Raw genomic sequence first — 19,278 nt, 5'->3', positions numbered from 1 at the left:
TTTTACTGCTACTTCTGAATAAGCCATAATCCTAGCTTTAAAACACAAATCTTGTGGTCTTCCATCTGTACAATTTTTGATATAACTCTGTCCTAATAACTTGTCCCTCACACTCCAAGGATTTACTCTACTGATCCCTGGTCTGAATTCTTATATAGTCCCTCTCTCTCAATCAAAGAAACTGGTAGAAGACACACCTCTCCCGCTTCTTGCGGACATCACATTAGGAAAGGAATAAAACCATTCCTTTCATTTGAGGAATGACACTATATTATACGCAAAATAAAGCAATATTTTGTTACGCTCTTTACTCTTCGCTTCCCAGAACTCAACACCTTTACGGTTACCTAGAAAATCCGAAGGTTTCTGATAATAGATTTGTGTCAATAACGGTCATAAAAATATAAAATCTAAGGCACAGAGAAGAAAAACTTTATCTAGATTGTAAGAAATATCCTTGCACTCCTCTGGCTACTATTAGCTTTGATACGGGCTGTCCCTTCCTAGGGCCTGTGCCCTGTCTTTGAAGAAAAGTGGCCTGGGCCCAGAGCTCGCCCCTGGCAGCTCTTGAGCCGGATCGAACCCCTCCAGAGCAACGTCTGCACCCAACATTGCATCTCTCATGTCAGACACACCCCCCTCCACCCCGCGTTTCATAGGAGGTGTGGGCACTCAACTCCTTCACTGTTGATAGGGGTACTGGAGGGAGGGCGGGCCCAGGCCTGAGCACCCATTTTGGAGGACTGAGAAGCTCGGCCTTATAGGTTGTGCAATTAGGAGTCTGGGAGTGAAGGGCACATCCACGGGAGGGGAGGTCGGGGCGGGGGGGTCCTCTTGTATTCGGGGGTGTGAGGAGGAAGGCGGCGGGAAAGACTCGGGAGAGCGAGGTTTAACAGTGCGCGGTTCTCTTTTTGTTATTCGTTTACGGCCGGCGGGTGTAATGGGGAAGTCTCCTCAGGACAGAATCGGCATGGGGGTCTCCCTTCGTCTCCCGTCGTGGGGGGCACTGAGGACTCACGGGAGGCCTCCCTCGGGCGGGAAGACAGTGACCGCGGAGCGCTGTCGGTTGTGCGCGCCGGGACGCTGATTCCCGCACCCCCAGCCCCGCGCCAGAGGCACGGGACCCGGTGGGAGGGGATGGAGGAGGCCCCCGGCCCGGGAGGCGGGAAAGGCCCGGGAGCTCCGGGACGGGCGGCGGCTCGGGCCCCGAGCGGCGGCAGCGTGGGCCCGGCGAGTCCCGAGCCGGCCGAGCCCGGGGGGCCGCGTACGCCCCACTCCCCACTCTGCGCGGCCGCCCCCTCCCCCGCCGCTCCTCTCACCTGCACATGATCCGCCATTTTGCTCCATTCATGCTCCTCTCCGGCCCCCTCCCCCCCAGCGCGCACCTCGGCCCGGCCGCCGCCGCCGCCGCCGCCGCCGTCGCCGCTGCGCCTGCGCGTTGGGGGCCCGTCGCTGCGCTGGCGGCGTAGCGCGGCCCGGCTGCGCAGGCCCCGGCGGCCGACCCGTGGTTGGAGAATGCGCAGCGCCGCCGGGACGCCGTAAAGGCGCGGGCAACGTCAGCGGCCGGAGCCGCCGGGGGTGGGGGCGGTGGCGCGGGCCGGGGAGCGCGGAGGGAGGGGGCCGGGAACAAAGCTTTGTTTACATGGGTTTAAAGGGGCCGCGCGCTCGGGCCGGCGGGCGCTGGCGCTGCCCGAGCTGGTCGGCGCGGTCAGGGCTTCTTGGGAGGCCGGGACCTGTCCCCGCCCGGAACCCCGCACCTGGTGACTCCTCTCGACTTGCCCCTGGACGTCCCCCGCCGCTGGCCACGGCTGGTAGCATCGTACCCCGGAGGGGTCGGCCGCGGCGCCCGCCGCCCGTAACACCACTTAGGATGCCTGCCTTATTCTCGACTTTCCAATCCGGTGGCCGAGTTTGTGTTCGCGTCTTCCTAGCTTTCTGCAACAGTGGACAAGGGCCATTGCTCTCTGATCCTGGATTTTACCAGCAACCCAAATGATGATCTCCTTGTTTTCGTTTCTGTCCTCTTGTCCCTAAACATTCTTGGAAATAGCCTCCAAATAATGGTGATGATAGAAACATGCAGAAGGCACAACTCCAATCTTCCCAAATAGATCGTTAACTTAACCAGTATGCTAGGCTGCCTCCTGAGAGGGATCAGATGCTGGGAAGTGCCGGACGGGAGGGGGCATAAAGGGGTTTTTAGGACCCCTGGACTCAGTCTGAGTGGGAAAGCTATCCTGGGTCAGATCAGGGTAGTCCCTTCCTGCTGAGACCAATTCCAGTCTTTCCCACTAGGAATTATCTGTGTTAGGTAATGCGGGTCCTTGTTTTCCATTGGATTCCACTCAGGCTTCCGATCAAGGCCCCCAGATTAGATTTTAGCTGCATTCTGAGAGTACTGATTGTTTGAAGTTTGTGTTGACTGGGGGCTACCACGTGCGATGGAAACGATGCTGGTAATGAATAACATTCTCTGTGGACGGAGCAGACTGGTGCTCAGCGTTCATTTCAGCCTTCCTTTTGGTGGTGTCTTCCTGGTTTGCGGAGGTAGGGCACCTAAAAACTACATTACCCAGACTTCCTTGTATGTAAGATTGGCTCTGCCAATTAGATTCACTCAGAGAAGATTTTTAGAGGCAGAGCTTTTGACTGCTGCTTCTGGCAAGCCCAGCCCCTGAGATGTAGTAGATTTTTTGTTTTGTTTTGGTTTGTTTTGTTTCGTTTTCCAACGACCTTCCAGTGTTGGAAGCTCCCTGAGTACAGAGAGCAGGAGTGGTGGGTCAGGTTCTACCTGACCTTGGCATCACAGCTATAATGGTATATTCTTGGTGTCATAATCGCAATGGCAACCTTCCAATACTCGACCTGCCTGATTGGGTAGGAGCAACTGCTCTCTGTGGGTCAGGCCCAAATCCATCCCTCACCCTTCTCAGTAAATGGCACCATCATTCACCTAGTTGCTCAAACTGGACAAGGTGTCATCTTGATCCCTAATGTCTTAATAGTCCCCTAAATCCAATCCACTTGCAAGCCCTGTTGAGTTGATATCCAGCACATATTCAAATTTGGCTACTTCTCTTCCTCTCCACCGCTAGCACCTTGGTCCAGACCACCATCAGATTCCTCCTGGGCTCTGGTATTAGATTCCAAACTAGTTTCCCTGCTTCTTGTCTTGTCCTTCTATAAGCCATTTTCCGTAGAGCTGCAAAACATTCTTTTAAAATCATAAATAAGATTATTTATGCCTCCTTTAAAATCCTTAAGTGGCCCACGGTACATTTAGAATACATTCCAGATCTTTGTTGTAGCCCTTCAAGAGACCACATGATCTGACCTCATGTCTACTGTGCCCGTCTGGCTCACAATGCTCTGGCCAGTCTGGTCTTCTTGCAGTTCCTCACATCTAGGTGTTCCGGCCTCAGGGAACTTGAAGTAACTTCTGCCTGGAATATTTTTGCACTTGTCATTGACTTCTTAGTTCAATTGTTATCTCCTCAGATAACAATTTTCAATAGAGTGGCTTTTCTCACCACTCTATTGAAAGTTGTCCTCCTGATCCCATCGCTGTCAAACTTATGGCATCGATCGCTGTCCATCCAAAACTGTTTACTTACATATTTACGCTAGAGTCTTCAACTAGAAAGTAACAATGATGAAAGCAGAGATTCTGTCTGTCCTGTTTATGCTGTGTCCCTAGTACCTCTGTACAGAACACATGCTCGATAAATAATTTTTGAGTGAACTTCTTTATAGCCCAGTCTCATTCTAGGGGCATGTGGGGCTCAGAGGAAAACAAAGCATTTAAAATGTTATGTCTGTATTAAATGGCATAATTATCATGTTACGTTCTAAGCCCTTTCTCTCAGAGTTTCTCTCTTGGTTGGGAGAGAAAGGATATACTCAATGGAGAAAGGGTGAGGACTAGGAATGAAACGCAGGAGACTGGTATTATCCTTCTTTTCCCACAGTCAGAAAATGCTGGGAGTGGGGGAAAGCAGGGATGGCTTTTCATGGCCCTTGCTCACTTCTTTCTTTGCTCAGCCCTCCATCCTCCTCAGGCCCACGCCAGCTCCCTGCCCATTCTATACCTTGTTTCCTATTTCCAGAGCTACCCCTTCAATAGCTACCCCCACCTGTCCATCATTTGGGGGTTACCTAATCTCCAAGCCAGCCCAGGGAATCAGACACAGTCTCTTCTGCTCCTGGTTGTCCCCAAAGGCAAGCTCACCAGCCCTTTTGTGTTAAGGATTCTATTGCTAATTATTGGTGAGATTAATAACAAAGAGTTGCAAAGTCCTCTGAGTTGAGGTCTCTTGTTAGTATGGTTCCTAATCCCTGCTGAGAGAAACCATTGTGAAGGAAAGGATCCTGGTGGCTTATATGGAGGCACAGGTGAGATATGGGGTGTCCCTTCCTCTCCGATAAAAGCAAAGAAGCCAAGAACCCCACCTGTGCCTCCGTATAAACCACTGGGACCCTTTCCTTTGTGATGCTTTCTCTTCTCATCACTGGTGCCTGGGTAACCTAAGGGCCTCTAATTCTCTACCCTCTGCTGTGTCTTGGAACTATATGTCTTCTGGGTCCCTGATCACAGGACTTGCCTGTGACCAGACAGAAGGTACTGGGGTTAGTATTTCCCCTGCAGAGTACCCACAAGTCCTTCCAGGGAAAGTGGGAGGGGCCTTGAGGGGGTATTACTCAGTACACTCCTGCTGCCCTACCTTCTGCAGAAGACAGCCAGGGAGAACTTCTCCAGTTACCACAGTCAAGGAAGGGTGTGGAGGTGGCTAGAATGCCTGGGGCTTAGGCCTCCAGGTGTAAACAGCTTTCCAGTCATCTGGGAAGCTCGGGTGCCCCCCTGTGGTTCTGAGTGGAAAGTGCCCTGTTTACCTTAGGGGAAGGAGATCAGGGTGGTGGTGGTAAGGAAACACCCTCTATTGTCTTGCGACTCCAAGTGAGGTCTGGCCCACCCACGAGCAGTATCAGCAACTCAGGTGTCGCTCCAGACCTACTGTTTCAGAATCTGCACTGTAACAAGGTCTGTGCCTTTACGTTTGAAAGGCCCTGCTCCATCAGCCCCTGGGCTGGCCCTAAAAGCCCTTCTCCTTTTACAAGGAGATGCTGATGTGAGCCGAAGACCACCTAGCTCCCAAGTAATGTCTCTCCTTAGGGATCGGAGAGATGGAATAGGCCACATCCCATTTCCCTACTCCTAACTACTTCCCAAGGAGCTTTCCCCACGTCAGCATCCTTGGTCCTTCCTTGGTCTCTGGATCAACCTGTTCAAGTGAAGGCAGCAGGGCTGAGCCCCAAGTAGAGGAAATGGCTACATAAGCCCCCCATTATGGGGTTACCCCAAGAGTAGTGGCCTAATTCTCCAGTTCCCCCAACATTTCTGCACCATGCCTCCATCAGATTGCTTCTCTAAACCATCTGGCTCTAAGTTAAATATTCTCAGGAGAGCTTAGATTCCCCCAAATGGTGTATATTCTTGCATTGAGTCTGGATGCCACCTAGGGGCCAGTAATAAAAAGATATTTGAGTTAAAGATCAGGAGCCCTGGTACTTCCTCTCTGCCTCCAGCAGCCCTGTGACCTCAAGAGAGTTGCAAACAGGTGCGTTCAGACCTGCCCTTCCTTCTTCCAGGGACAGGTAGTGTGGCTGGGAGCTTTCGGTAACTATGAAGCACTTTCGTTTCAGTGACTATGAAGGAATTTTTAAAAAAATATATGAGATTGCTACTGTGCGTTAAAAAGATAATCTCTAGATGAAACTCAAGTATCTATGATGCTCACAGTCTGGAAAGATGGTGAACTCCACCGGCTTGGATGTGCTCTGGGAGGACAGAGAACACGCCTCAGTGTGGGGATGTTCGTGTGTCTGGAATCTAAGGAGGCGGTGTAAGTGTGTGTTGTTGCCGGGGGCAGGGAGCACTCCCCGTGGAGCGAAACAGAGCTGTGTGTGAAAGTGGTGAACTCTCATGTGTCTGGTGGGCTGGTGGTGTGTGTGGCTCAGCTCTTACTGAGTGGAGAGGCCTGGGTTCCGGTTTGGTGGCCTCGAACACAGCCCTCGAACACAACCCTCAGACCTTCCTGAGCGCGACTCCTCATTTTTAAACGAAGGAGCCGGGCCATCGATTTCTAAGTTCTTTTCCAGCTCTGTCACACCAAGCACCAGCTTGAGCATCGGGGCCTTTGGATGTCGCCTTTACTGTCGAATTTGGTTTCTGGATCTCTTCGTTCCCGTGAGTCGGCCGCGCTTCGTTGGCGACTCTCCACACCAGCTTCTGTACCTGAGTTGTTGCTCACCGAAGAGCTGGAATTGGGCTTTTTGGAAAATATCCCTCGGCGCCTGCAAATGCAGGAAGCTGGAGTGTGAAACTCGCTCATCAGAAAGAAAAAAAAAACACACACACACTCACACACACAGAGCAAGAAACCACAGAGCCTATCAGCCTGTCGTCATCGAGCAGACTAGAATAGTGCAGAAAACTCTAGGCAGAGAGGAAATGAACTTGAGAGAAGGGGGAACACACGTAGGGCTGAGAGGAGAGAAGGCGGGCGCGAGTGGAGGGAGTGAGCGGCAGCGCAGGGCACAGCGATGGTGGGAGGATGGAGGACATGGTCGTGAAGCAGGGCTTCCTGTACCTTCAGCAGCAGCAGACTTTTGGAAAGGTAGGAGGGGCCAGGCTGCCTGGGGCTAGGCGGAGGGGCTTGGGCCTCTAGAAATTCCTGGGGAGGAGGGGGGTCCCCTAAAAGTCCCCAAACACTTATGGGTTGGTGGGGGCCGTACCATGCACCACGTTAGACCCAGAGCTCAAGCTTGGGAGGGCTCTTTCCTTAGCAGCTGCCCCAACCCCCAACGAGGCCCCAGACCGTGCCCTTTGCTGGTGCCGCTCCCTGTGGGGGCAGGGGCAGAGGAGAGTTCTAACACCTCTCTTGCCTCTCTTGATCTGTGGTGACTTGTTCTCATGGGGACACAATGGAAGGGGGTGGAAGGAACAGCAGAGGGGATAATTCAGAGTTCCAGTGGAGGTTTCTTCCCTCTTTCTTGCTCTAGTGGGGTGCATTTGGCTGGTATTAAGCTTGAGCTGGGGTCTCTGGGAGCCAGGCAGGGCCCAGCGTGTCCAACCTCCTTCTCTTTCCTTGGACTCCTTGAATGAGGAAGTCCTCTTTCCCTCCGCTGACCCGCAGCAGGGCGTCTCTGTCTCTGTCTGTCTGTCTCTCTCCCTGTCCTGTCGAGGTGTGAGGTGAGAAGATTCAGGAGGGTAGACCGAAGTTCCCGGAGATAGGGTCTTCGATGGAACGAGAATGATGGTCCCCAGTCTGGGCCCTCACGCTGCCCACCTCATTCCTTCCCCGGGCTTCAGAGACTCACAGGCTTTTCACCTCTAGAGAGATCTCGTGGGCTGGGCCTCCTCGCAGTCCACCTTCCACTGTGCCTTTTCTGCCTTTGGCATTGTCTCTGCTGTCACCGCAGGCCTCTTTCTTCATTGCTAGTGGTGGATCTCCAATGCCCTCTAATTCCTCAGGCTCTGCTTATTTTCTCTGCTTCCTTGGGTCTCCCGGGAGCTTTGTTTCTCTCCCCATTCCTGTGTCACTGCCCCAGTCCCTCACCCATGATTCCTCTACTCCCTTTTGGTCACCATCTCTCCATCTCTGGGTGCCTCCCTCTTGGCTCCCGCCCCCCCACCACACATCTGAGTTCAGAAATGGCGCCGGTTCGTGGCTGTGCTGTATAAACAGTCGGGCTGTGCCTTGGCTCGGCTGGAGCTCCATGAGGGCCCGGAGAAGTCGCGCCGGGGAGAGGCCGCCCGGAGGGTCATCCGCCTCAGTGACTGTCTGCGGGTGGCCGAGGCCAGCGGGGAGACCAGCGGCCCCCGGGACACCAGCACCTTCTTCGTGGAGACCAAGGAGCGCCTGTACCTGCTGGCAGCCCCCACTGCAGAGTGTGGCGACTGGCTGCAGGCCATCTGCCTCCTGGCTTTCCCTGTGAGTTGTCCAGGGACACAGAAAAGGCAAGGGGGTGTGCAGGAGTGGGGGCAGCCGATACTTGCTGTGGGCGAGTGTAAGAAGGGCCAAGGTCAGGATGCTGGGGGCGATTCCTTGGTTGGCGGGTAACCCCAATCCAGATGCAGACAGGGGCAGCAGGCTGAGTGTGCCCTGAAGGAAAGCCTGGTTCAGAGGTGGGGCTTGGGCTTGGTGACAGCGGTGAGAACCCGGCTTCCTCCCTAGGACCAGAGGAAGGAGCTGTTGGGGTCAGAGGGGAAGGGCAGCCGGCCCTGCATGGAAGAGAATGAGTAGCCACAGCAGCACGACCAGGTGAGGGGGTCTGGGGTGCCGCTTCTCTCCTGGCTGCTTTCCCCAGGGTGTGGTGGGGAGGAGGTGTGGGCTGCTTTCCCAGGGCGTGGTGGGGAGGAGGCGTGGGCTGGCCGGCTGCTGACTCTTCCTGCCTTGTGGTTGACCCCAGCCCTGGCCAGGCCCCTTATCAGCCTCTCTGCATCGCTTCCGGGTGTGGCCCAAGTTGAAGGAGCCTGGCCCGCCTTGATTGTCAGCCCTTCGCCCTCGGCCCACTCCCTTTTGCCCAGACCCTGCTGATGGGAGAGGGCAGGGCTGAGGGGTCCAGGGAAGGTGCTGCTCTTGAACCCTCTGTCGTTGGGATCTGAGCAACTTCTGAAAAAAGAATGGTTTTCTTTCCGTGGATTGAAGGTGTCCTGTGGCAAGGGAGGTTTTGCTGACAAGGCAATCACCCTCTTGCAGTCTGTCTAGCCCTCTGGGTGGGTGTGTGTGGGGAGGAGGAGGATATGAGACATCCGAGCTCCACCCCACGGAGGGCGCCGGGTGGCATCGGCAATGGATGGGGAGGCCGTCAGCTGGGAGGGCAGAGCTGGCCACACCTGTACCCGAGACAGTAGGGATTGGGGAGGCAGCTGGATTGGGGGGAGAGATGAGACGGAAAAGACAAGGCTGTGGCTCTGGCTACAGGGCAGGAAGGATGTGGGCACAAGGTTGGGGTGCATGTGGCTAGGGCATGATGCCTACTTAGGGTGAGGTGGGGGGGGGACCTGGCATGTGGGAGACTATGACCCGGCACAGAGCAGCTCAGCCTTCGAGACACAGGCTGTGGGGTTATGGATACATGGACGATACTTTTCTCTAGAGACTTTCTGGCCCACTCATTTAGAGTGGGGCAGAGTTGAGGCAGGCCAGCTATTTCCCATTAACTGCCTTCTCTCCCCTCTCCTCCCCAGTGGCCCCCTGCAGGGAATTTGCTGTGACCATGAGACCCACAGAAGCCAGTGAGAGGTGCCAGCTCCGGGGATCCTATACCCTCCGGACTGGAAAGAGTGCCTTGGAGCTGTGGGGTGGCCCTGAGCCACGCACCCAGCTGTACAGCTGGCCCTACAGGTTCCTGCGACGCTTCGGGCGGGACAAGGTGAGCAGGGGCCACGGCAGGTGGGTGGAGGGAAAGGATGAGCGATGGGAGAAAAGTGATTTTTCAGAGAAGGCGAGGAGCTTTGAAAAGAAGCGAGAGTGGGAGGAGGAAGGACAGAGAAGATAAAGGCCCGAAAGGGGGGATGGGGAGAGAACCAGGGGAGGGAGAGTGAAAGCGAAGAGGAGGCTCGAGCCTGAGAGGGTGAGAGAGAAGGTAGTGGAGGGCGGAGAAGTAAAGGGGACCAGAAAGAGGTGGAGAGATCAGAGGGCAAGTAGTGGCCCGCATTACTGGGGATGAAATATGTACCCAGCTCCGCACCTGCATGGACGGGAGGAAGGATGAAGGGAGAGGAGAGGGAGGTGGGAGATGGCTTTTTGTTTGTGAGGAGAAACATGAAGGAAGGGAGAAAGAAACACCGTGGGGAGGATGCTCGGTCAGGTCCTCCTGGAGGGAAGCCGGAGGGGGTGAGTTTGCATTTGGGAGCTGGGTCCAGGAGAAGCAGCCCCACTCTGTGGCCTGGCCAATCACCGCCCTTTCCCCCTCGACCCAGGTAACCTTTTCCTTCGAGGCGGGCCGGCGCTGTGTCTCTGGAGAGGGCAGCTTTGAGTTTGAAACTCGTCAAGGCAACGAGATCTTTTTGGCCCTGGGAGAGGCCATCTCCGCCCAGAAGAATTCGATGCCTCCTGGGCCCCAAACCCAGCCAGCCACAGTCCCCACTGTGCTACCCCGGCCAGACAGCCCCTACTCCCGGCCCCATGACTCGCTGCCACCACCTTCACCCACTGCCTCGGTGCCCACCCCCCGGCCAAGGGGCCTGGAGGGGGAGTACGCGGTGCCCTTTGATGCGGTGGCCCGTAACCTGGAGAAGAGCTTGAGGAGCATTCTGGCGGTCTCTCCACAGCCTCCGGTAGACCCTCTGTATGATAGCATTGAGGAGAAGCTGCCCTCGAGGCCCGACCACATATATGATGAGCCTGAGGGAGTAGCTGCCTTGTCCTTGTATGACAGCCCCCAGGAGCCCCAGGGCGAGGCCTGGAGGAGGCAGGCTGCAGCTGACAGGGACTCCAGTGGCCTCCAGCACGTCTACCCATCGGGGCAGGACTTCCCTGCCTCTGGCTGGCCACAGGGAACTGAATATGACAATGTTGTTCTTAAAAAAGGCCCAAAGTGATGGGGCGGTGGGCAGAGGAGATGTAGACCCCAGTGAATGCCAGCCCTGGGCGGGGCCTGTGGCGGTGGAAGGGCTCGGAGGCTGGTGCACAGGAGTCACGGAGAGGGAGGGGAAGGCACGCCTCCCGTCCAGTTTCTGCCGGTGACTCCTCCTGCCCACTGCATCCTAGGAACTTCCTTCTGCTCCTTCCAGAACCCTAGTCTTGGCCTGCCCTAGTCTGGTCCAAGCAACTGTCCCTCCTGGGGCCTGCTGCGTGAGTCAGCATCCCAAAGCAGGAAAAGTGCCCTGAAGAGACCCACCCTCCGCCTACTCTTTTCCCACTTCCTCTTCTTCCCTTCCCCTAACAGAACCTCGGGCATTCAGGGCAAAGGACAAAACAATGTCAGCAACTCGCCCACTTCTTTGGCTTGTGTGGGTCTCATGCCTGCTGCTGTCCCCTTCGGGGGACAGCTCTGGCTCCAGGCACTCTAGAGGGTGGCTGCAGCTTTCTGCAGGTTTTGGACTGCTCTGTGGCATTAAACCTTTCTGAAATATTTTTGTTTGGCATGAGTGTCGTGGGGCGGGGATGTGATAGCCACAGCCCTGTGGGGGATGATGCTCCAATTGGCCCCCACTGACACCTCCTCTCCCAGCAGCAAGGTCCTCTCTGGGCCTAGGCAGGTCCTAAGCATCTGTCACAGAGTCGGAGATCTGTGGAAGTCAGGGCACCTGGGGAAAGATGTTCGAGCATCTCTAATCGTTTGCTAGCATGGGGCCAACACCAGAAAAACAGCCAGGAAACAGGGAGTATGTGTGATGAACTGGATTGGAAAACAGGAAAGAGTTGGCAGTTTTGAGCCTAGTCTTGAAATAGGACCGATCCCATTCCATCTCTTGCCTTCCTTGAGACTCGCTCTCTTCGTAAAACAAGGGGATTCTACCACGTGGGCTTCGAGAACCCTTCTTGCCCTTTGATTCTCCACAGGCCCTTGTGCACCATTTCCCGGTGCTCTCTCCTCATCCAAACCTGTTTTCCTAGAAAGGCGGGTCAGTACGTTGCTGCTGCCAGCCAATCAGCCAGTATTGTGGAGCCCCATTTGTAGGTTCTAGACTTCCCTGGGCTCGAGACACTCACAGTCCAGATGGGGCTAAGGCAAAGGGCACAGATGTCTATCACAAGAGGGGGACATAAGTGCCACAAGAGGTGACTCAGCGCTCTGAGGTCAGAGGACATACCTGTTCATTGGAGGGTCAAGAAAGGCTACATAGCGAAAGTGGCATTTTAGTTGAACTCTCAAGGGTGTGAAGGGATTCGATGAAGATGGGGGCGGGAGAAGTGTGAAGAGAGAACTGGGTAGAAAAGCCAGCATGTAGTGGAGGTAGAGGAATTTGTACCTGTTTAGGTAAGAGGGAGCAATGACAAAGCTTCTGAGCAGAAACCCTAAGAGCTGCATGTTAGGACAATAACCCTGACAGCCCTGTGGAAATAGGGGTGGGCTGGGGCTGAATGACTTGGAAGAGAAATTCAGAAAAGACTGTGGATTCAGTCTTTTGTAGAGACAGGGCCTGCAGATCTCAGAGTGGTATTGGATGTGGAATGCAGAGAAATAGGGTTTCTAGAGAGGTTCAAGAAGGAGAGCTTCGTTTCTGATGTGTTCAGGTGAAGTTGGCTTTACTCTATCCAGCCAGAGGCGTCCTAAAAGCAGCTGGAAAGGGGCTCTCGAGCAGGAAGGGGAAAGAGATGGAGACCTACTTGTACCATTTGGATATGTGGATGTATCCAAACGTATCCTCCACCTCCACTTCAGGCTGGCTTTTCTACCCAGGGCTCTGTCTTCACACTCCCCCTGCCTCCATCTTCATCAAATCCCTGCACACCCTTGAGAGTTCCATTTAAATGCCACTTTTGCTACTGGTTGCCAGCAGCCTCCCAGGTGTGTTGTGACCTAAGTCGTATCTCCCAGCACTTTTGCCCTTATTAAAGGAATTTGAGTCAATGGATGAGCTGGCAGAGACAGGGGAAGGCCTTCCAGGAGCCCTGCTTCTTTTGTTTGCTGCCACCATCCAATCCTAGCCCAGAATACATTGGAGGCAGGAGGGCCTAATGCCTCTAAGGGTTTCAGTTATTCCCCTCTCCAGGCCAGAGGTGGGACTTGGGGGGTTCTTAGGCAAGGATTCCCAATTTCTAATTTCAGTCAATTGCACGTAAGGTGGACATCCCAGTTAAGCCCAGCAGGGGGCAGTGTTAGCCTGTGGAAAAGGCCACTGGGGGCTAACCTGCTGCCAGGAGCTCCAGCTTGGCCCCGGAGGGGACCTTAATATTTATGACCCAAAAGAATAGGAGATAATTTGAGGAATCTGCATTTCAGAGCTTGTTCCTTCAGACCCTCAGATTCCTACTTGGAGATCTGGGGACCCTGCCTCCCGGAGGTGTAGGTGTGGGACTCTGAGCTGAAAATTGCCCCCCTCTATCCTTCTCTCCTTTACCTCGAGATCCTGGAACTTCTAAGTTCTTTGTTCTGATGCTGGCTTTGCTCAAAAGGGGAAGTGGTGATTGGGGCCCTAGGGAAAGGGGGGTGAGGGCTGCTGGGGCAGGGGAAGTGGAGCATTTGGGGAACTTGGGAGGGGTAATGAAAGTTCTTGAAACGGTTGCTTGGGATGCTGACCGTACTGTCAGGGTCCTCAGAAGGCATCAACCGGCAGGTAGGTCATCTGCAGGGAGCCGTAGCACGTGTCAGCACCAGCGCAGCCGCCCTTAACTGCACCATCACCTGTGACGCATGCCTCATTCCTTAGTTCAAGCCTCGTATGAGCTCCACGCGGAGCTGGGGGGCCGGAGGGAAAGGACGCAGACTTGTCCCCACCCGCATGGAGCCCACAGGCAGAGTAGGTCTGCAGAAGTGTTGGCTGGATGGATTCGTGAAGGCGTGAGCCTTAGGGGGTCCATGTCCTCAAACAGAAACACAGAGGTAAAACCCTCCTTGAAGTGTTTCTGTGTCACCCTGGCTGTCAAGGGGCAAATTCATGAGACAGACTGGTCTCTAGGGGGATGGGCAATGTGAGGCCAAGGGGTAGTTCTGCCGAGACAGGGTCCTCGGCTCCAGGCTCTGCCGCCCAGCCGCTGCTGATACCGCAAGAAGCTTTGCTGTGACCAGGACACTTAAAAACTGCTTTCATTTGCTAATTATTATGGAGAGGTGATATCAGGTGACATCGGGGCAGGTGAGAATGTCATTGTGCCTGGTGCCCAGCACAGAGCTATGCAGAGTCACATACCTGCGCACGTGCACACGTTAACGTGCGACATCCTTCTTCCTCCTCCTTTTCTTCTCTCTTGCCTCCCCTTGTCTTTTCTTTTTCCAGAGCATGTGAGTGGTGTGCGTGTGCGTTAGACTGTGGTCCATCCCATAATACTGCTCCCAGGCTTCCGGTGGGGGCGGCCAGGGCCCCCTTGTGAGTTCCCTCCTTGGGGCTTCAGAATATACCAAGACCCAGATTGCCCGGGCCTCTGCGTGCTCAGCCTCCTCCCTGATGGCTGCACTCAAGCTGTTGCTGCCACCACCTTTCAGCCGTGATGCTAACCAGCCTCCGCCTCTTGCCTCATGGGCGCTGATTCAATTAGCCAAGGTGCCCACCTCCTGCCAGGGCCATTTATAAAATCAGCTGGGGCAGCCGGAGACCACAGGGAGGGTGAGGCTGGAAAGCGGGGTGTGTGTGTGGGAGGAGAAAGTTGGTGAGCTGGGTGGGGGAGGCAGAGGAATGGGGCGGCCTGGGAGGAACATCTGATGCGATTAGCCATCAGGCTGGCTTCCCCTGGCAGGCGGCTGCACATCACTGCCCGCTCCCATCCTCAGCAACCAGGCCCACCCGATGCCAGCCAGCACAGAGCAGGGCCCGTCCATGTCCAGGCCCTGGCCAGGCCTGCCTCTTTCCTTCTGCCTCCTCCCAACTCCGGAGCCCTCTTCCTGACACTGGCTCCTAGATTCCTGGGCCAGAGGTGGCCGGTGCATTTGGGAGCAGGAGTACAGGGGGAAGCACAGAGTTCTGAGGGATTTGTGGGGACACTGGAGTCCCAGAGCTGGTTAAGTAATTCTGGGACCAGCACCCCGGTGCAGGGTCAGCCTTGTGCTTTCAGGAGTCTGATCAGAGGGTGGGGTGAGGGCGTGGAGTGAAAGTGTGCCTGGGGGGCAATAGCGTTTGGGATAATAACAATAGTCTTGAGTTTGTCCAGCGTTTTCTCACCTATGGGCCGCGCCGGGGCAGGTTAGCGCAGTCGGTTAGGCACAGACTGTAGCCTGACTACCTGCATTCAAATTCCGTCTCTGCTGCTTGTTGGCTGTGTGTCTTTGGGCATCTGCTCTGTGCATGTTTCCACATCTGTAACTCGGAGATAATATGTTTCTCAGAGGCCTGTTGCGAAGACTGAGCGAATACACACTCAGCCTCTAGAACCGTGCCTGGCACACGCAGAGCTGCGGTGTTATCTTGAGGTCAGTAGGGCAAGGTGTCCCCATTTCAACGGCAGGGGAATGGAAACATAGAAAAGTGGAGTCTCTTGGCTTCGGGTGAACTTAGGCTTTGTGAAAGTAGAAGGACCCGATTGGGAAAGGGAGGGAGGATTTTGCTAGGAAGAAAGAAATGGAGAAGAGTCTCCCAGGAGAGGGGAGAGAAGCAGCATCAAAGGCCTTTCAGCTGGTGGATGGGCGGCTCGTGGCTGGGGGACTCCGCACACCTGGGCAGAGCAGCTCACCTGCCCCATGACGCCCGGAAATGGGAGAGCTTGACAGGAAAGCTGCTTCCTTAGACTAGAAGGACTTTGGCTTGAGGCAAAGCTGCAAAACCAAAACCACAGGGGAGATTTGTCTTTCATCTGAGCTGCTGCATTGCCCCTCCTCACTCTCAGCTGGTCCTCCGGGTGGGCGGGGCAGGCTCCTTGCTGGGCAGGAGTGCCTGGTGGTCCAGTTGGCATTACCTGTCAACTGGTGTGATCAGTACACAGCCGGGGGCCATTGCCCTGCAGCCAGGGAGGGACTCTGGAGAAGGAGGCTGAAGGAGGGGGCCGAAAGGAGCAGAGAGGTTCTGAAGGCAGTTTGCCTTCTCTCCTACTAGACTGTAGACATCCTAGGGACGGGGTTTATTCTTTACATAATTCATTTTTGTGCCCCCAGCAGCGAATGCAATGCCTGGCACACGGTAGGCACAGATAACTCTTGGTGAAAAGAATAAACAAAGCCCCCTTTACTCGAGGTGGGGAGGGACACAGTTGCTCCCCAATGTGTAATGACTTGCGGAGCCTGGGAGGACTCCCGCATCCAGAAATCCCTTCCTTAGCATGGTCTCTCTGAAAACTCGAATACCCCTGGCAGGGCCTTAGCAGAACAACTAACAATCCTTGGGAAGGAACTAGTGTGAAACAAGCAGGTCAAGGAACTGCTGGAGGCAGGAGGTCCCTGAGGTGCCAGGAAGGAGCAGCTGAAGGTGAGAGTGGCCCCGGCCTGGGTCAGGGGTAAGGAGGTTGGCTGGTGCTGTGCCTCTAGTGCATCCTGAAACCTGGCAGCCAGGCCTGCAGGTGCAGGAGGTGCAGACAAGGCCCTTGGCTCAGGGCGTACTTCTGAGTGTGCGGCCAAGCCACCCCGAACGTGCCCAGTCTCGTCTGATCTCGGAACCTAAGCAGAGTCGGGCCTGGTTAGTACTTGGATGGGAGACACCTCTTAGCAGGACAAACTGAACAGAATTACGAATTAGCAGGTTTCCCTATTGGTGGCTGCCTGTCTCCTGAGTCCAGCTCTGAACCTCAGCCCCACTCCTAGGTGGGCCAGGGCCCTCTGGGTGCCCCGGTGGCTGAGAAACCCTCTCCTCTGAACTTTCAAGGAGCAGAGTCTCTGAGCCAGCCGGGGCCTTAGCCACGCTCTTGCCTGAGACCTTATCTTCCACTGAAGGAAACTGAGGCCGAGTTAATTTCTAATCCCTTTCAGATGTATTTGCATTTTATTAGAATTTGTTTACCGTTGTGCTTAATGCAAAGGAACAAATCACTAATGTTGAGACTTGTGATGTCCACAGGCAGATAACTGTTGAGTTTTTATGTGGATGAGGGAGGAACAGAGGGAGGGTTCTACCATCTCTGAGCAAGACTTTCTTCCTGTCCCCAGTGTCACCACACGAACCCCTGAGTAAATGCCCGGGGGTGTGAGGCAGAGGCCCAGGCAGCCTACGAGGAGCTGTTTTTTTTCTGCTGGTCACCACCATGCCGTCCTATTCCATTTCCGTCTTCCCCCCAGGAACCCCCATGCCGACCCCAGTCCTTGACCCTAATGCTGGGGTAGCTGACCTCAGCAGGCAACTCCAAGGCAGGATGCAGCAGCTGCTTCCACCTGCAGACAGGAAGGAATCGGTCCAGGAGAGAGTGTGAGGTGGGGCAGGCGAAGGGCCAGTAAAGAGGCGACCGGGATGGATCTGGTTGACCTGGAGAGTGTGGACACGTGAAAGAACAACCGGAGATGGTGACTGGGCCAGCGGCCAGAGGTTCCAGACGTCTCAACTGGGATGAGACCTCCTCCCTGGTCGCAGAGGAAGGAGAAGCCTCAGGGGGTTGTGGCTTGTGAGAAGCAAACTGGTCATGGAAGCCAGGCCCCAGTGCTACCAGGTGGCCTGGGAGCGAGTTTGTCCAAACCCTGGATTATGCCCGAGAACCAGTTGAGAAAAGTCTTGCTTTTCTCCAGGACTGTTGGCTGAGAGGGGGTGGGAACCTGGCTGGCTCTGGGGGAGGGGTTGAGGGGTCAAGGAGCATGGCCACTTGGGTGGGCTCAGCTGGGCCTGGCTGGGTGTGGAACACAGGCGTGGAGCATAGGCGTGGAGCACTTCGCAGGCTTTTGTGAGCAAAGGCCTGGGAGATTGGAGACGAGCCCACAGGAAGTAGGAACCGGTGCTCAGAGCCAGGCATCCAGTGTCTGGGGCCTGCAGGGCTGGTTGGGCCTCGTGGACCAGCCAAACCCAGCCTGAACCTAAGGCAGAGACCGGGTCACTTCTCTGAGGCGCATTCGGACCTTCAGGCTCCATTAGATCCGGACAGCCGCCCTGTGTTCTCCTGGTCCTGTATCTGACTCAGCTGGCCCAGCACAGGGTCCTGCTCCCCAGTGGATGACAGAGCTGCCCCCACTGCTGAGGCCTTTTAATTCCTTTGATGGTGAAGGTGGCGAGGCAGCAGCGGTGCAGAAGGCTCGTGCTTGGGGCATCTTTGCTCATTCGGCAGCTCTGTGCCCTTAACCTCCATGCGTCTCTGAGGACGGACAATGTGGGATACCAGACAGAGCACTGGGCTAAGAGCTCTGAGCCCTGCTCGGCCACTACCTGACCGTGGGATGTCGGGCAGTCTCTGCACCTCTCATTCTGCCATCTGCAAAACGGTGGAGCCGGATTAGAAGACCTTCCAAGTGCCTGTTAACTCTACAGCTCCTTGTTTGGGGGAAATTGCCAGGACAGCAAGGCTGCAGAAATGACTTTGACGAGAAGGAATGTAGAAAATATGGGGCCAAAATGTTAATTTAAACGCATAGCGGGGCCCAGCGCTGGGATTCGGACATGTCTGGAGAACTGGAAAGGCGAGTCCCATGCCGTGAAGGACAGAGGGGCTTCTTGCCTTAGAGGACGGGGATGGCATTGGGCATCTCTGTGCCTGGTTGTGCAGTTTGAGCAACGAACAACTCGAGAGGAGACCATCCGTACTGAGGGCTCAGGTGAGCATGGCAATCTTGACCAAGGAACAAAGCACAAGACGTCAGAGGGATGGGGCGATGTGAGGACCGCGTAGTGTCCACAGCGCCATCACGTGCAGTGGCACATGCTGCGCACTGCACAAGTCCAGGGGCGCTGTTCGCACAGACCGCAGGGGGGCTGGGTGCCATCTGTAGGACTCCGCCCTTTCTCTCAGAACACTGGCTGCACACTTGGGCATTCCCGTGGTGAAGGCCGAGACAGAAAAGGGAAAGGAGGAGTTTTCTTGCTTTGCTACAGGTTGCCAAGCACTGTCAGCAGATCTAAGGGCCCAGTGCCTTAAGGGTTTGTGCTGCCCAGTGGACGAAGGAGTGCAGAAGTGGAAGACACAGGATGACGGTCTCGGTGGAGATGGCATCAGGGCCCCAAGACAGAACACGGGCACCTGGGGACAGCTGTAACCTCCTGAGAGGCACTTTCACGGACCGAGGTCCTTCATTAGCAGAGGCCTGCAAGGGGGTATGAAACTCTGCCTCGCCTTCCTCGAAACTGGTCTCAGAGCTGTCCCTCGCTCAGCCCAGCTGCCTCTCCTCCCTGCCGTGGTCCGGCTGGGCGCACCCTCTTTCAGCTGCGAGGAGTGCCCGTCTCCGGGTCCGGATCTTCCTCGATCTGCCCCCCTCCCTGCTCCATGTAGCTTCCTTCCTTGCTTCTCCGCAGCCACAGTCTCGGTCCTCTTGTTCCTTTCACAAAGGAGGTCATGAAAGGGAGACGACGGCTTTTGTTTATCGAAGTCACAGTCCGCTGTGGAGGCTGATTTGTCACAGTGGATCATACTGTCTTAAGCGCTTGGGTGTGCCAACCATGGCCCCTCTACTGGGCGCAGGTTTTCTAGAATCCAGAGCATCCTGAATGTTCTCCCTGTTCCTTTCAGAACAGTGGGTATTATTCGTATTTTCCTGACGAGGAAACTGAAGTTCAGA

General features: G+C 55.3%; 2 protein-coding genes across 4 annotated transcripts in view; one reads left to right on the top strand and one right to left on the bottom strand.

The window, feature by feature from the left end:
• The window catches only part of XPO7 (exportin 7), a 78,835-nt gene extending 77,403 nt beyond the window's left edge, over positions 1 to 1,432 (bottom strand). For both annotated transcript variants that reach the window (XM_039868012.1, XM_039868013.1), the window contains exon 1: positions 1,320 to 1,432. In XM_039868012.1, the coding sequence (XP_039723946.1) occupies positions 1,320 to 1,337 (18 nt within the window). In that variant the 5' untranslated portion in view covers positions 1,338 to 1,432. The remainder of the gene's footprint in view (positions 1 to 1,319) is intronic.
• A 4,973-nt stretch (positions 1,433 to 6,405) lies between these two features.
• Positions 6,406 to 11,879, top strand: DOK2 (docking protein 2). Of its 2 annotated transcripts, XM_039868015.1 has the most exons (5): positions 6,406 to 6,674; positions 7,710 to 7,991; positions 8,235 to 8,302; positions 9,210 to 9,435; positions 9,986 to 11,879. In XM_039868015.1, the coding sequence occupies exons 1-5, from the start codon at positions 6,612 to 6,614 to the stop codon at positions 10,604 to 10,606; spliced, it is 1,260 nt and encodes a 419-aa protein (XP_039723949.1). In that variant the 5' UTR covers positions 6,406 to 6,611; the 3' UTR covers positions 10,607 to 11,879. The 2 variants fall into 2 exon arrangements, with proteins under 2 accessions (XP_039723949.1, XP_039723948.1); XM_039868014.1 differs by lacking the exon at positions 6,406 to 6,674 and having other exon boundaries at positions 7,952 to 7,991; positions 8,235 to 8,321; positions 9,251 to 9,435; positions 9,986 to 11,873.
• The last annotated feature ends 7,399 nt before the right edge of the window (positions 11,880 to 19,278 follow it).

The sequence above is a fragment of the Pteropus medius genome, unplaced genomic scaffold, assembly GCF_902729225.1.
Source record: "Pteropus medius unplaced genomic scaffold, Ma_sr-lr_union100, whole genome shotgun sequence".
Classification (NCBI taxonomy): domain Eukaryota; kingdom Metazoa; phylum Chordata; class Mammalia; order Chiroptera; family Pteropodidae; genus Pteropus; species Pteropus medius.
The sequence above is the reverse complement of the archived record's forward strand: the minus strand, read 5'-3'. Positions and strand labels throughout refer to the sequence as shown.

What these genes read in the sequence shown, in the direction of transcription:
- DOK2 (XM_039868015.1), top strand. Translation starts at nt 6,612, where the DNA reads ATGGAGGACATGGTCGTGAAGCAGGGCTTCCTGTACCTTCAGCAGCAG. An exon ending in AGCAGCAGACTTTTGGAAAG is followed by an intron (nt 6,675 to 7,709) that starts GTAGGAGGGGCC and finishes ATCTGAGTTCAG; the next exon opens with AAATGGCGCCGGTTCGTGGC. An exon ending in TCTGCCTCCTGGCTTTCCCT is followed by an intron (nt 7,992 to 8,234) that starts GTGAGTTGTCCA and finishes CTTCCTCCCTAG; the next exon opens with GACCAGAGGAAGGAGCTGTT.